Here is a 17,436-nt window from a genome sequence, read left to right on the forward strand (position 1 = left end):
GGTAGTAGTTGCACAACTATGTAAATGAACTAAAAAACACTGAATTGTGCACTTTAAAAGGGTGAAGTGTATGGTATATGAATTATATTTCAATCAAACTGTTACTGAACAAGAAAGGTTAAAAAAGTTTATTTCCATTATAGAGTTGTGACCTCCCTGAGGGAAGGAAGGAAATTTTGATAATCTGGGATAATCCAAAAGCTAGTACAATGCTGAGATAGTTTTTCTCAGAAATATTTTAAATGAATGATTGCATAAGTTGCCACACAAACTTTTCTTCATATTCTCAATCCTTTTTACTATGTGTAATCTTCCAAATACAAGCATATAAAGAACATTCAAAAGAGACACCTATTTTGGACACAACATTTTTTAAAATTATACTTTAAGTTCTGGGGTACATGTGCACAACGTGCAGGTTTGATACATAGGTATACATGTGCCATGTTGGTTTGCTGCACCCATCAACTCATCATTTACATTAGGTATTTCTCCTAATTCTATCCCTCCCCCAACCCCCCCACTCCCCGAGAGGCCCCCGTGTGTGATGTTCCCTGCCCTGTATCCAAGTGATTTCATTTTTCAATTCCCACCTATGAGTGAGAACATGCAGTGTTTGGTTTTCTGTCCTTGTGATAGTTTGCTGAGAATGATGGTTTCAAGCTTTATCCATGTCCTGGCAAAGGAAATGAACTCATCCTTTTTTATGGCTGCATAGTACTCCATGGTGTATATGTGACACATTTTCTTAATCCAGTCTATCATTGATGGACATTTGGGTTGGTTCCAAGTCTATGCTATTGTGAATAGGGCCACAATAAACATATGGGTGCATGTTTCTTTATAGTAGCATGATTTATAATCCTTTGGGTATATACCCAGTAATGGGATTGCTGGGTCAAATGGTATTTCTAGTTCTAGATCCTTGAGGGATCACCACACTGTCTTCCACAATGGTTGAATTAATTTACACTCCCACCAACAGTGTAAAAGTGTTCCTATTCCTCCACATCGGATACAACATTTTTTAGCAAAGTGACGAACACTATAGTTGGGTTATAACACATCTTATTGTGGCAGGCCAGGTTTCACTGACACAGGCCTCCATCACAACTGTTTCCATACTGACTGAGTGGTAAAGTTAAATATTTGAAGCTAAAAAAGCCAGTGCCCTTAAACAAAGGCTGGAATGTAACAAAAACCCATCAAGAGTTTTGCCTAGGCCTTTCCTGGGCCTTAAAACATGACAAAATAATGAAGGAATTCTTAACGGGACATACTCAGCATTAAACAAGTTTCATTGGGGGTCTGAATAAATTCCCCAGTCCTCCACAAACAAGTTTATTGGAGGTCTGAAGAAACTCCCCAAACCTCTGTGATTTAGCAGGAGACAAGATAAGGGTAATCATCTCAGCACCTAAACCCATTTAGATAAAGTAAACTTACTGAGACTCTAGCAGAAGGTCTTCAGGATGCAGACCTTAGTTATAGATTAAAAGAAGTTAATCACTATGTCTTTAGGTGAATGCCCACTTACATGTAGACATATAGCTTAGAAGGTATATAAGCTCTGAAAAACTTTGTAATTTTGAGTTGGTCTGGTGATAATTTCCAGGCCTTCTCCCTGTACCTAGTTACAGAAATAAAAACTCTCTTCCTTCCCAGTTTATCTGCATCTCATTATTGGGCCATGAGAAATAGCAGCCCGACCCTTAGTTTGGTCCAGAAACATTATTTAAATCTAATTTGGTTTATTGGTACCAGGGTGGGTTTTGAAAAGAAAAGAAATGTAGATATGGTCTTATCTTGTGTTATTGTAGAGTGTGGAAATTCCTAAATTCCAATGCAGTGGTTCTTAACCCTCTCTGTTTATTACAATCTCCTGAGGGAACTTTTCAAAATGCTTGCACTTTGGCTCCAACCCCAATTCTGAGTCAGTAGGTTGAGAACTATTGTTCAAATAAAGGTAGGTGTCAATAGGAAGTCCTACATGTGGTTGTGATTACTGTGACTCTTTCAGAGAATTTCTTGTAGATAAATGCTTCTTAAACTTTAATGTGCAAACAAATCCACTAAGGATGTCCTTAAAACACAGATTCTGATTCAATAGGCCTAGGATAGAGTCCTTAGGTCCTGCCTCTAAAAAGCTCTCCAGTGATGCCCAGCTGATGATCAAAGACCACACTTTCAGTAGCAAGGATTGTGGGACATATTTTAAAATATACAGGAGTGGAAGCATGGTTAGTAAGAAGAAAATGAAATAATGCAACTGACATCAGACAAAGGGATTGACAAGGGGAAGGAAGGAGATGATTTCTTAGACATTCACTTTCATCTGGTAAAACTTTTCCATTGATTTGATGATCAGGTAATGGCTCGTCCTACCAGTCAAGGTTGACCTCATGTTCTTATATGGAAGTTCTTTTCATTTCATGTATAAAACATATAAAATTTAGATTGTTACAGAGTTTGTATGGTTTTTTTAGATATTGTCCTGACCATGAAAAATGATAGAAATTAATAAGGAAATATGAAGAAATATATTTGTTTTATTTAAATTGATATTATTGACATATATGCTAGGTACTGTGTTAGGTTCTGGACTTACAGAAATTAATAAAGCATAGTTCCTGCTCTCAAGGAACTTAAAATCTAATAAGGATGGGAGGCATGTGAAGACACATTTGTAAATAGCTAAGTGTAATACAAGAAAGAATGAAAGACATGTTAAATAGAAGTGCAGGTAATGTGCTGTAGAAGAGGCAATTAATTCTGCCTGGGGAAAGGCTTCATTGATAACATGGCATTGAGGATTTTGAAATGGGTCCTTTGAAAAGTTCACATCTACTTGCCAGTTTCTCAGCTCTTCACTGCTAGGGGGCTCACAGTCTGAACTTACTTGGGAATACCTCACTAACATCACAGACCAATTTTAGGAGCCTCCTAGAACTTTCTTCAAGGCATCCTTCATTTCTTTATTCCGGAGGCTGTAGATCATGGGATTGAACAAAGGGGTCAAAACTGAGTAGAACAAAGTTGTGAACTTCTGCATGCTTTCTGCTTGTCCTGACCCTGGGCTCACATATGTCATCATGACTGAGCCATAAAATAAAAACACAACAGCCAGGTGTGAGGAGCAGGTGGAGAAGGCCTTCTTCCGGCCAGCAGCAGAGGGTACCTGCATCACAGACCTCAGCACCAGGGTATAGGAGCCAATAATGTAGAAAAAGGTGGCAAAGATGAGGAGGGAACTCATGGTGCCGCATATGAGAACAGTCCCTGGGATTGGGACACAGGCTGATGCCAGGGCCAGCAGGGGACTGAGGTCACATAGAAAGTCATCAATCACGTTTGGGCCACAAAATGGCAGCTGGGTAATGCGTATAACTGGAACTAGAAACCAGAGGAAACCGTAGACCCAGCAAAAGATGATCAGGCTGCTACAAAACTTTATAGTCATGACAGTCGGATAGTGTAGGGGGCGACAGATTGCCAGGAACCGGTCATAGGCCATGATGGAGAGAAATAAGCATTCAGTCGTGCCCAGTGAGAAGAAGAAGTACAACTGGAGGAGGCATCGAGCAAAGGAAATGGTTTTGTTTTTGGAAAGGAAGTTGGCTAGCATGTTGGGCACATCAGAGTTGACATAGCATATCTCCAGGAAGGAGAAGTTGGCCAGCAGAATGTACATGGGGGTGTGGAGCCGGTGGTCCCTGGTCACTGCACACATGATAGCCAGGTTTCCAAGGAGAGTCAGTATGTAAATCACAAAGAATGTGAAAAAGAGGAAGATCCGTATTTCCCAGCGGCAAGAGAAGCCCAGGAGGATGAAGTCACTCACAGTGTCGGAGATATTTCTGGCCTCTGAGGTCATTTTCTGCCATCCTGTGAGGATTAGCACAAATTACATATCCAGAGGGAATCATTCCTCCCAATTCCTCCCCAGGAGAGCAAGCACACTTTCCTGGTCATAGGGAAGCGGGTATAGACTAGGCCAGTGGTTTCTACTTCTGTTTTGATCAGACACCACAACAATACAGTTATTGAGTATAGCCTTCTATATAAGACTATTCACTTACAAATTATCTATAAACTACCGTCCATCAACATAATAAAAATTGGTAAAGTTTTGAAAAAGTTTTATTGGAATAAAAATAAAAATAAAAATTCAAAATTTCCTTTCTGCATTCTCACTCAGCTGCCTGGTGAGCTTTGGAGAACATGATAGGCAATACATATAGGTGGCTGGCTAAAGCTAAACTGAGATGTCAGTGTTGATTTATTGTTTTGGTCTCACTTCTGCCTCAGAAAGGGGAAACTAACACTTATAACATGCCCATCCTATGCACATACTCTGTTAGGATTTTGCACATGCATTACCCTTCTTCCTCTTCCAATAATTACAGAAGTAATAACTGAGCCACAGGAGGGTTGAGTAACCAGCCCAGATGCACAGTAAGTGGCAACACTGGGCATAATTTGTTCTTTTTGCTATATTGTGCTCAGAATAAGTCTATACAGCAGCATTGAAAAATATTTGAGGAAGGCAACCATGTCCTCTTTGAGTCTTTTCTATTTAGACTGAGCACTCTTGGTTTCTTCAATTGAAAATGGTGTGATTTCAAGATGCTCATCATCCTGGTAGCCTTCCTTTGATTGATCATGTTTTTCTGAAAATATGATGTACTAAAACTGAACATAATACCCCTTATACTGTGTGATTGACACAGAACAGAGGTGCTATAACCTTTTTTGCTTTAGAAACTCATGCAGACTTAAGTGAACATTAGTTTTTGTGGTCAATTACTTTACGCTTTTGACTTTTATTGAGGTTTTGCATTTTACTAAAGCACTGAGAGTTGCCCACAAGACAAATAGATTGATTTAAAATCAGATTGGCCCTATCTGATACTCGTGTTGTTGAGTTTTTGAAGAGAGGGAGGTTAATGATTGATTTGTACCAATGGTTTCAGTCTATTGAGATCTTTTTTGCTTTGCATTGACTTTCAAAGCATTAGCTTTCCTTTCTATTTTATTTTATTTGAGAAACATTTCTTGTATGTTTCATATAAGTCTGATTAAAATATGTAGGACATGAAAAAATGCCTTTTCATGTTAACATTTCTTGTTAGCAACACTTGTATGTAGATAGCTAAGCTAAAAATAGATAAATGGTACAAAGGTGTTGAAAATGACATTGCAGCCTTTCGGCCGGAACCACCATCTTCCAGTACTTCACCAAAATGATGAACACAAAGAGAAAGAGGAGTGGCACCAGATATATGTTCTCTAGGCCTTTTATAAAACATGGGGTTGTTCCTTTGGCCACGCATATGCGAATCTATAAGAAAGGTGATATTGTAGACATCAAGGGAAGGGGTGCTATTCAAAAAGGAATGCCCCACAAGTGTCACCATGGCGAAACTGGAAGAGTCTACAGTGTGATCCAGTATGCTGTTGGCATTGTTGTAAACAAACGAACGGCAAGATTCTTGCCAAGAGAATTAACATGCGTTTTGAACACATTCAGCACTCTAAGAGCCAAGATAGCTTCCTGGAATGCGAAAATGATCAGAAAAAGAAAGAAGCCAAAGAAAAAGGTACCTGGGTTCAACTTGCCACCATGTGCCACCCAGAGAAGCACACTTTGTGAGAACCAGTAGAAAGGAGCCTGAGCTGCTGGAACCTATTCCCTATGAATTCATAGCATAATAGGTGTTAAAAAAAAAAAAAAAAGACCTCTGGACTGTAAAAAAAAAAATGACATTGTATCTCTGGAAAACATTCTGTCATACATTATTAAATAGAAGCAACTTTTGTACTTTATGGCATTAAAATACTTTGGCTCAATTTAAGTTTTTAAAAATCGTCTTCCATTCTCCAGGTTTCTTTAAGAAAATCAATAATGGTTTTGAAATCACATCTGTAAATTCTCTCAGCACCCTTCAATTTAATTTGCCTGTGTTTGGGGGAACTTACACTATTTAAAGCAACTGAGATTTGCTGGATTTTCATGTCAATTGTCTTTTACACTTTTGTTCTTTTTTCTCTGGTATGGAGATAATCCTTTGGAACTGCTCGGATTCTAGTTTATGATGGGTCCAGTGCCTCTCCTGAGGGCAGGAGATGGCCCAGTCTTTTTTGTCTCCTTTGTATATCTCATAAACCTTGCAAGCAGGAAGACCCTCTCACCACAATGCAATCAGCTGAAGTTTGAAAGACCTTTTTGTTTAGGTCTTGGTCCAGGGACAAGATCACCAAATTTCGTAGAGAAAGCTATTCTTTCTTTCTTTCTTTTTTTTTTCATTAGATGGAGTCTCGCTCTGTCACCCAGGCTGGAGTGCAGTGGCGCGATCTCGGCTCACTGCAAGCTCCGCCTCCCAGGTTCACGCCATTCTTCTGCCTCAGCCTCCCAAGTAGCTGAGACTACAGGCGCCCGCCACCATGCCCGGCTAATTTTTTTTTTTTTTTTTTTTAAGTAGAGACGGGGTTTCACCGTGCTAGCCAGGATGGTCTCGATCTCCTGACCTCGTGATCCGCCCGCCTCAGCCTCCCAAAGTGCTGGGATTACAGGCGTGAGCCGCGCCCGGCCCATTCTTTCTTTATAACCACTTTATTTCACCATTCCCTCTCTGTCTGTCTCTGTTTCTATCTCTGTCTCTCTCCAGCTTTTTTTCCCCTTAGGGCTACTTCTAAGATGACATGATGACTTGAGATTTCTGATATTGGGTAATTTAAGAACTGGCTACAGTATCATTCATCTGATACAATTTCAGCACTTGTATAATTAAAGAGCAATATTTCTTAACATATTTTCAGCAAAATTGCTTTAAATAACAGCATTAACTTTTTGATTACTATTTCATCATGAATGTTAGCTCATTTTATATAAAATGTCACCTTGTTACCATTTATTGAGCAGACATGTGATAGATACAATCTTTTCAGGCTTTTTAAAATTTTATTCTACTTTATAGCTGATTACTGGCCTAAACCACTTCAAAAATCCAACAAAAATTTACTAAATGAGTACTATGTTTGTATATGCTTTTCAATGCAATGTATATTTTGGAACATATATTTATATACCTGCATGCTAAAATGCTTTTAAAATTGGAAATATTATTCTTTTCAATAAAATTAAGGGGCATTTAAAAAAGTGAATATGAAATTTCAGTGTATATTTTGAGAGTTAAGTCAATAACTTTCACATTTCTAGATGAAGGTTTTTAATTTAGATATGAGATATATAATTTCTCTTTTGCAAAGATGAATAATTATGACACCACTGTTGGTGGAGGTGCAATAAAACGATGCTCAGAAAAACTACTGGAGGGAATATAAACTTGTAAAAAATTTTCTTTTGGGACACTTAAAAATACTCAGAGCTTTTAAACATTTATACCCATTAAATAGAAATTGGAGATGTGGAAAAAATTAATAATAAAGAAGTTAATTATAGAAGTGCAGAAACATTTCCTGAGGAGCTTGTTAAAATGTAGATTCTGACTCAAAAGAAATGAATGGGGTTTGGGATTCTACATTTCTAATAAGCCATAAGGTAACGCTGACTTTGCGTAGCTAAGGTTTATATGGTTTCTTCTGTAATCTTTGTACAGAGTTCTTTGCATAGTGAGTTTATATAGTCTTTATATACATTGTTGTAGAAAAAGTAGATAACACAAAGGAACAGAAAAATTCCTGTAAAGAAATAAAACTTAAAATTAACAGGGGCAAGTATTACAAGGTCAGATGACAGGTTCTGTAATTTTCTTCTTCATGCATACAGGTCTATGTTTCTCAAAATTCCTATAAGCAACATATATTACTTTTATAAGCTGAGAAAAACAATCACTATAAAATATTGTTTTTGAAGATACTCACTTTTCTGGATCTTCTACCTTCCCTAGGCACTTTTTGTGACCTTTGCTATTCCTAGAATGTTCCCAGGTGCTAGTAAGCGCCCTGTTATGCCATTTGACTTACCATGTAGGTTGTCGGATATCATCTTTCCTTCGTTTGCTACTTGGATTTAAAGCCAATGAAGTCAGCCTCTGTGTCAGCCAGGGTTGAGGAGAAAGAAAATTCCCAACAGGGCATCCTAAAAGCTGTATTTTGCTTTTAGATGAATGATACCATTTCATAAACTTAGGCAGGGATTAGAAGTTGTTTAAAAAATGAATGCAGTGTTATGAAGAATAACTGTCAGCTTCTGAAAAAAACCTATACTGTTATTCTTCTCTCATTGGAAGAAGTCATATCCTCAGTCTTAGTTTTCTTTCTTAAAAGAAACAATAAAAAATGGCATTAGTTTATATTTTGGGTTTTACTTTAGTAAGTTTTATTTAAAGGAGAATGCTGCAGTTTCGAATAAAGATAAAAAATTATGACAATAGTAGAAAGGATTAAATGATGGCAATATAATTATCTTTCAATTTTTCTTTTGCTTTTTCAGTTGATAGCATCTGAAAGTAATGTTTGTGTGCTTTTTTTTTCAAAGCTAAAAATGGTAAGGTAGAAAGGTACTTTCTTAAACTTACATTTCCATACTCAAAATTCATGTTTCTGTGTCCATATTAATGAAATATGAGCACCTGCCTTTGTTAAAAGAGTGAATTCAGGCACTGATTTGGAATAGGGAACAATGCAGATAAGCCTTTTCCCTGCTCTTCACTTCCCCTGGAGCTCAGAGTTCTGTCCCTTGTGCTTGCACTTTGAGTGCATTTGGGGATTTTTGTTTTTTAAGTTAGAGAAAACATGACGTATTGCTTCTCAGCCTTTTGGCTAAGATCATATGTGGAGAAAACAAAACTTCCTCCCCACTCCACGCCTTTGCACCCCCAGGAGTAATAAGAATGAAAGCTGGAATTCTCTACTTGCCCCTGGTGAAACTATTTTGATGCTAAAGACAGCTCCCCTAAAGGGGAATCTTTTTGCTGAGATTCCTCAGCTAGCTTAACATTACCCCAAAGACCCATCCTTTGATGAGTTTATTTCAAACATCAGATACTCTTTTTCTGTTTGACACTTTGCCCATTTGGCATGTAATTCGGAGACCCCTTCTCTGTTTAAAGGGAAATCTATTTTGTTTACTCGTTTTTGAATTCATTACATGGACCCATCTGGCTATCAGGGACTCCGACTCCTAGTGTGAGCGGCAGTGCACTACATCAAGGGAGCACCCTGTGGGACAAAATAATTCAGATGGCAAGCCTTGAGTCCAAGAACCTTCCACCTGTGGGCAGTTTCTTTCAGCAGAGGCACAGGTGCAGTGCTGGGCTCAGTGGGGGAAAGTCTGTGTGGGCTCTACCACAACAGTCAGGCAGCCCTGGTGCTAGTGATGGTTCTTAAAGAATGGGGCTTCTCCCCATCACCCACCACTGCAGACAGAGTTGAGGCTTCTCCCACAAGAGCTCAGTGCGAGTGCACCTGTAGACAGCCTTTCTGGAACTCTTCAGGGTGACTGCATCTCCACTGGAGGAGTGCCCTTCAGGTTCAGGCTTGCATGTAAGGTAGAGTCACAATCCTTCTCTACATGGAACATCAACATTCCTGCAGATGAAAAGAGGTGCCTGCCTGATCTGAGTGGCTGGAACACTAGGTCAAGAGTGTGGCTGGGAGGCAGATTGCTTTCTGCTGGCATGGTAGGGGAACCAAGGTGGATCCCTCCTTTCTCCCTGAAGGGGTATCAACATGTTTCACTGAGAGCTCCCCCAGCTGCCTCTGTCAAGGTGGGGATCTCTACTCACCATTGGGTATTGCATTTACCAACCTGCTTTAGCTACAGCCAGTTTTCAGCCATAGACACCTCCTATACTGGCCTGAAGCCTGAAATGTTCAACCCAGTAAATAAAATACTGGAAAAGAATATAAATAAGTGAATAAATGCATACCACTGGGGAATGAGATAAGCTTCAAGAGACCTCTGCCATTCCAACCCCACAGGAGACAGTAAACTTGCTCACACACTGAGTGTACTGTTACTACAACCACCATCTGAGAAAGCCATTATACAAAGACTCTCTATAACCAAGGAACTCATACAGAGTCTTCACCCCTGAAAACACCTAGAGTCAATTTAGGTTACAATAAATTATAATCATTAAAGTCACCCTCAAGGAGAAACAATGAAAAAATAAACACAGTTGAATAAAAAATAAATTAAAAGATAATTAGAAGAAACAATCTACCCAAATAAGAAGGAACCAGAAAAGTAAGTCTGGCAATATGACAAAGCATGGTTCTATAACACCCCCAATGATCACACTGGCTCTCCAGCAATGTATCCAAACCAGATAAAAATCTTTGAAATGTCAGATAAAGAATTCAAAAGGCACATAGAATATTATGCAGCCATAAAAAGGAATGAGATGATGTCCTTTGCAGCAACATGGATGTAGCTGGAAGCCATTATCCTCAGTGAATTAATGCAGGTACAAAAAAAAACTGAACATATATTCCCACATATAAGTGGGAGCTAAATATTTAGAACACATGAGCACAAAGAAAGGACACAGATAAGGGAACAAAGATGAGACATTGGAGTCTAGTTCAGTGGGGGGTGTGTTAGGAGTGTGAGAATTGAAAAACTACCTCTCAGATATTATGTTGATTACCTGGGTGACAAAATTATCTGTACACAAAACTCCTGTGACACACAATTTACCCATGTAATGAAGCTGCATATGTACCCTTTGAACACAAAAGTTGGAAAGAAAAAGAATTCAAAAGGTTGATTATTAAGTTACTCAAGGAGGTGAAAGAGAAAGATGAAAATCAACATAAAGAAATGTAAAAAACAATTCAAGATACGAATGAAAAATTTTCTAAAATGATAGATATTTGAAAGCAAAACCAATCAGAACTTTGGGAAGTACAAAACACATTTAGGGAATTTCAAAATGCTGTGGAAAGTTTTAACAATAGATTAGACCAAGTAGAAGAAAGAATTTCAGGGATTGAAGATAAAGCTTTCAAATTAACCCAACCACACACACAAAAAGAAAAGAATAGAGGTCCGTTCCAAGGTGGCTGAATAGGAACAGCTCCAGTCTGCAGCTCCCAGCGTGATCTATGCACAAGATAGGTGATTTTTGCATTTCCAACTGAGGTATCTGGTTCAACTCACTGGGACTGGTTGGACAGTGGGTACACCCACCTTTGGAGGGTGAGCCGAAGCAGGATGGGACATTGCCTCACCCAGGAAGTGCAAGGGGTTGGGGGATTTCCCTTTCCTAGCCAAGGGAAGCCTGTGACAGACTGTAACTGGAAAAACAGGGCATTGCAGCCCAAATACTGCGGTTTTCCTAAAGTCTTAGCAACTGGTAGACAAGAAGATTCTCTCCTGTGCCTGGCTTGGAGGGTCCCACACCCATGGAGCTTTGCACACTGCTAGCACAGCAGTCTGAGATCAAACTGCAAGGTGGCAGCCTGGCTGGGGGAGGGGCATCTGCCATTGCTGAGGCTTGAGTAGGTAAACAAAGTGGCCAGGAAGCGTGAACTGGGTAGAGCCCACTACAGCTCGGCAAGGCCTACTGCCTCTATAGACTCCACCTCTGTGGGCAGGGCATAGCTGAACAAAAAACAGCAGACAACTTCTGCAGACTTAAATGTCCCTGTCTGACAGCTCTGAAGAGAGCAGCTCCCAGCATGGTGTTTGAGCTCTGAGAATGGACAGACTGCCTCCTCAAGTGGGTCCCTGACCCCTGTGTAGCCTAACCGGGAGACACCTCCCAGTAGGGGCTGACAGATACCTCATATAGGCAGGTGCCCCTCTGGGATGAAGCTTCCAGAGGAAGGATCAGGCAGCAATATATGCTGTTCTGCAATATTTGCTGTTCTGCAGCTTCTGCTGGTGATACCCAGGCAAAAAGGGTCTGGAGTGGACCTCCAGCAAACTCCAACAGACCTGCAGCTGAAGGACCTCACTGTTAGAAGGAAAACTAACAAACAGAAAGGAATAGCATTAACATCAACAAAAAGAACATCTACACCAAAACCTCATCTCCAGGTCACCAACATCAAAGACCAAAAGTAGAGACAACCACAAAGATGGGGAGAAACCAGAGAAGGAAAGCTGAAAATTCAAAAAACCAGGGTGCCTCTTCTCCTTCAAAGGATCACAGCTCCTCACCAGGAACAGATCAAAGCTGGACAGAGAATGACTTTGACGAGTTGACAGAAGTAGGCTTCAGAAGGTCAGTAATAACAAACTTCTCTGAGCTAAAGGACCATGTTCGAACCCATCGCAAGGAAGCTAAAAACCTTGAAAAAAGGTTAGACGAATGGCTAACTAGAATAAACAGTGTAGAGAAGAACTTAAATGACCTGTTGGAGCTGAAAACCATGGCACGAGAACTTCGTGACGCATGCACAAGCTTCAATAGCTGATTCGATCAAGTGGAAGAAAAGGCATCAGTAATTGAAGATCAAATTAATGAAATAAAGTGAAAAGACAAGGTTAGAGAAAAAAGAGTAAAAGGAAACAAAGCCTCCAAGAAATATGGGACTCTGTAAAAAGACCAAATCTACATTCTATTGGTGTACCTGAAAGTGATGGAGAGAATGGAACCAAGTTGGAAAACACTCTTCAGGATATTATCCAGGAGAAATTCCCTGACCTAGGCCAACATTGAAACTCAGGAAATACAGAGAACACCACAAAGATACTCCTCAAGAAAAGCAACCCCAAGGCACATAATTGTCAGATTCACCAAGGTTGAAATGAAGGAAAAAATGTTAAGAGCAGCCAGAGAGAAAGGTCAGGTTGCCCACAAAGGGAAGCCCATCAGACTAACAGTGGATCTCTTGGCAGAAACCCTACAAGCCAGAAGAGAATGGGGGCCAATATTCAACATTCTTAAAGAAAAGACTTTTCAACCCAGAATTTCATATCCAGCCAAACAAAGCTTCATAAGTGAAGGAGAAATAAAATCTTTTACAAACGAGCAAATGCTGAGAGATTTTGTCACCACCAGGCCTGCCTTAAAAGAGCTCCTGAAGGAAGTACTGAACATGGAAAGGAACAACTGGCACCAGCCACCACAAAAACATTCCAAATTGTAAAGACCACTGATGCTATGAAGAAACTGCATCAATTAATGGGCAAAATAAGTAACTAACATCATGATGACAGGATCAAATTCACATATAACAATATTAACCTTAAATGTAAATGGGCTAAATGCCCCAATTAAAAGACAGACTTGCAAACTGGATAAAGAGTCAGGACCCATTGATGTGCTGTATTCAGGAGACCCATCTCACATGCAGAGACACACATAGGCTCAAAATAAAGGGATGGAGGAAGATCTACCAAGCAAATGGAAAGAAAAAAAAAAAAAAAGAAGCAGGGGTTGCAATTCTATTCTCTGATAAAACAGAATTTAAACCAACAAAGATCAAAGGAGACAAAGAAGGCCATTACATAATGGTAAAGGGATCAGTTCAACAAGAAGAGCTAACTATCCTAAATTTATATGCACTCAATACAGGAGCACCCAGATTCATAAAGCAAGTCCTTAGAGATATACAAAGAGACTTAGACTCCCATACAATAATAATGGGAGACTTTAACACCCCACTATCAATATTAAACAGATCAATGAGACAGAAAGTTAACAAGGATATCCAGGACTTGAACTCATCTCTGCACCAAGCCGACCTAATAGACATCTACAGAACTCTCCACCCCAAATCAACAGAATATACATTCTTCTCAGCACCACATCACACTTATTCTAAAATCGATCACATAATTAGAAGTTAAGCACTCCTCAGCAAATGTAATTGAACAGAAATCACAACAAACTGTCTCTCAGACCACAGTGCAATCAAATTAGAATTCAGGATTAAGAAACTCATTCAAAACCGCACATCTACATGGAAACTGAATAACCTGCTCCTGAATGACTACTGGGTAAATAACTAAATGAAGGCAGAAATAAAGATGTTCTTTGACTAAAATAATGGCAACAGCCCCAGTGCTATCATGTTTATTTTGCACTGACAATCAACAACTACATGACTGCCACCAAAAAAACTGGGAAAAAGAAGAAAGAAGGAGGGGCACCAGTTATAGAATATGTGAACCTTTTCTTTGTTTTTATCTTTATTACTTATCTGCAGTGGTAATTTAAAAGGCAGTTACTTTGAAGTTTGTGATACAAAGAGGGAAACTGATCCGGCCAAATTATATCTATTATTATCTGAAAAAGTAGTTCTCAAAGAAGCATTCACAATGGACCCAGAAACTGCATCCAAGCTGCCTCTTTCTCACAACTCATTAAAAAAAAATCTGTGTGCCCTAGAGGGCAACCAGAATATCTCCCAGTGTTCCTTTTACTGGAACCTTGGGAGAAAGCAAACACATTAAACGAAAGGGAGTAACTATGACAAAGAAGATGTATTTTTCTTAAATAATAAATACATCAAAGCCAGAAGTGAGTGAATGCTAGAAATTTATGACTCTTTCCTGCAGACAGGATCCTTGGATTCCACTGGAGGTTGGCTATATCTCAGCAGGGTTAGTGTGATTGATAGATTATATGGTAGTTTTATTTTTAATTAAACACATTTTTTGAGGAACTTGTTTTCTGTTTTTCATAGTGGCTTCACAGTTTTCCATTCCTACCAACAGTGTATAAACATTTCAGTTTCTCTATATTCTTGCCAGCACTTGTTAACTATTTTTTTTTGATTCTAGCCATCCTAACAGCTGTTAGATAATGTCTCACTGTGGTTCTAATTTGCATTTTTCCAGAAGGTTAGTGAGATTGAGCATTTTTTCATACACTTTTGGCAATTTGTATATATTTTTTGGTGAAATGCCTCAGTCCTCTGCCTGTCTTTAAACTGGGCCTTTTGCCTTTCATTTTTTTTTTTTTTTTTTTTTTGCTATTGAGTTGTCATGACTCTTCATTCTTAAAAACTCACTTTGACTTTCCACTCAGAAATCATTAAGATGTCAAGACCTCTGTTTTTTCACTAAGCTCTATATGTTTAATTAATAAAAATTGAGGGGTATTTAAAATAATGTAAAATATTTAGGAAAAAATAGATGAGTGAAGAACCTGTTCTAATTAACAAATAAAGTAGGTGATATCATTCTAAAAATAGTAAACTGGCAAATTTTGCAAATAGGGCTAGAAGGCTGTAGTGAATGTGAACAAAGAAATTTCTAAACATATTTCTAATGCACATGCTACATTTCTCAAATTAGGCTGTGAATTGATGAATTGATGTCTAGTTGTTTATTAGCTGTCTTTTATTTTATAGACTTATGCTTCTAATTCAATAATATAGCCTGCATATTTCAATAATGAATAAACATTATTGTTGATTTAAAGCTTCTGAAACAATCTTCTCCGTGTTCAAACTTCTCTGTCATTCATACAGCATAACAGTAATTCTCTAATGCCAGGAGTTGTCTTTCTTACCAGAATAATCTGGGGGTGTGAGTTTTAAATGGAGATTGACTAATTTATGGATTAACTGATATAATTAGAAATGTGCATTATTATTGTGACTGACCTAGTAATTGTCTATACTGATGTAGCTAAATAGGGAGAATTTATAGACCTTGTGATTCAGACTGAAATGATAATGTAGGTAATGAAACATTTCAAGCCCACCTCAAGGACAGAAATACCTTTCTCAAGCTTATTAGCTGTATTTAAGTTAAATAAAGATGGTCAGTTAAGGTGTGATAATGATTTAGCTCTCTTTTATTTTTCAGGCTAAAACAGGAAAACAAATTACTCAGGAGGAAACGTTTAAAATAAAATGCCCAACACCAATGATGTTTTCCTGTTTGCCTTCGAATTGTGCTATTTTGATAAACATTTTCTATGTTGGCTAAGTATTAACATTCAATTTTATTTTCTACTTACAATACCACCTACTTCCAATTAAAATAGGAGAGTTAATATGTAGTTCTGATTATGTCTATACATATCACAGGTTAGAGAGAAATGCATATTTCACATATTAGTAATGTCACTGCTACTATTCATGAATTCATCCTCCTGGGCTTCCCGTATAGCCAAGAAGTAGAAATTCTCCTTTGTGTTTTGTTCTCCATCATCTACAACTTGGCTGTTTTTGGGCAATGATGCTATTATCTGTGCTGTGTGGTGGGACCAGAATCTCCAGATCCCCATGTATACCTTATGAGCTAACTTCTCTTTCCTGGAGATCTGCTCCATCAATTCCAATGTGCCAAACATGTTCAATTTCCTCTGCAAGATCAAGACCATCTCCTATAATGGCTACATCTTACAGTTCTACATCTTCCTCTCCATTTGTGCCACAGATTTCTTTTTCCTGGTCCTTGTGGCATTTGATAGATATATTGCCATCTGTCATCCACTACACTATCCCACTATAATGACTAGGAAAGTCTGCAGAACTCTTGTGTCTGCCTGCTGGGTGGGGGGTTTCTTCTGGCTACCCTTGTCTCCCAAGTTCCATTTTGTGGTTGAAATGTCATTGATCATTACCTGTGTGAACTAGGGGCAATGCTGGCCATATCATGTGTCTGTGTCCCCAAGACAACTCTGACTTGTAGCACTTTCAGTGCTGTGATACTCCTCATCACTTTGTTCTAAATCCTTGCATCCTACACTCTGGTTCTTCGAACTGTGGTTCATGCTCCCAAAGGTTCAGGTAGGAAAAAAGTCTTCTCCACATTTGCCTCCTACCTGGTGGTGGTGGTGTCCCTATTCTATGGCTCAGTTATGAATGTAAGCCCAGGGGCAGCCAATCAGCCTGGGCTACAGAAATTTGTGACCATGTTCCACTCAATTGTGACACCACTTTTAAACCCTCTGATTTATAGCCTCAGAAATAAGGAGATGAAAGTTGACCTGAGGAAAGTTATGTATACAGTGTAACGTTTATACATGAATGGGAGACACCTTGGTGGGATAAAATTTCTTTTAAGTCCTATTGTAAAGAATAAATAAAAAAATATGCTAAAAGAAAAGATACACCTGAAATGGGTCTCTTGCAGATAGCAGAAGGATGAGTCTTGTTTATTTATTTTTAAGTGCAAAGTAATCACAGAAAGGAGAATTTAATTTTCCCGGGAATCAGAGCAAAGTAATTGTAACTAACATTTGTACTGGGCTCTCAAATTTATGAAAACTGGTGTTACACAAGGAGGAGCATATAGAACCATCCTAATGTATGATGGAGTATAGAGTGAATGTGAGAGACCTGAAAGGAGATGAAGTTAGAAATGCAGGAATTTAAATAAGCTAAATAGGATGAGCTTGACCTCATAGGTGAGAAGTAGTATTTAAAGACTGAATCCATGGAAGTGACATGATAAGATTTTCATTTTTGAAAATTTGCCATTTTTCACACGTATGTTCATCGCAGCACTATTCATAATAGCAAAGACGTGGAATCAACCTAAATGTCCATCAGTGATAG

The 17,436-nt window shown here is 38.7% G+C and overlaps 1 protein-coding gene and 1 pseudogene across 1 annotated transcript; one reads left to right on the forward strand and one right to left on the reverse strand.

Moving 5' to 3' along the window:
- Nucleotides 1–939: 939 nt before the first annotated feature.
- LOC100997577 (olfactory receptor 11H6-like) lies at nucleotides 940–9,034 on the reverse strand. Its single transcript, XM_031668280.1, has 2 exons — nucleotides 7,987–9,034; nucleotides 940–3,885 (listed from the first exon to the last, which is right to left on the reverse strand). The coding sequence occupies exons 1-2, from the start codon at nucleotides 8,006–8,008 to the stop codon at nucleotides 2,933–2,935; spliced, it is 975 nt and encodes a 324-aa protein (XP_031524140.1). The 5' UTR covers nucleotides 8,009–9,034; the 3' UTR covers nucleotides 940–2,932.
- Nucleotides 3,877–5,749, forward strand: LOC116275748 (annotated as a pseudogene).
- Nucleotides 9,035–17,436: the final 8,402 nt, after the last annotated feature.

This window comes from Papio anubis, chromosome 7 (assembly GCF_008728515.1).
Source record: "Papio anubis isolate 15944 chromosome 7, Panubis1.0, whole genome shotgun sequence".
Lineage (NCBI taxonomy): Eukaryota > Metazoa > Chordata > Mammalia > Primates > Cercopithecidae > Papio > Papio anubis.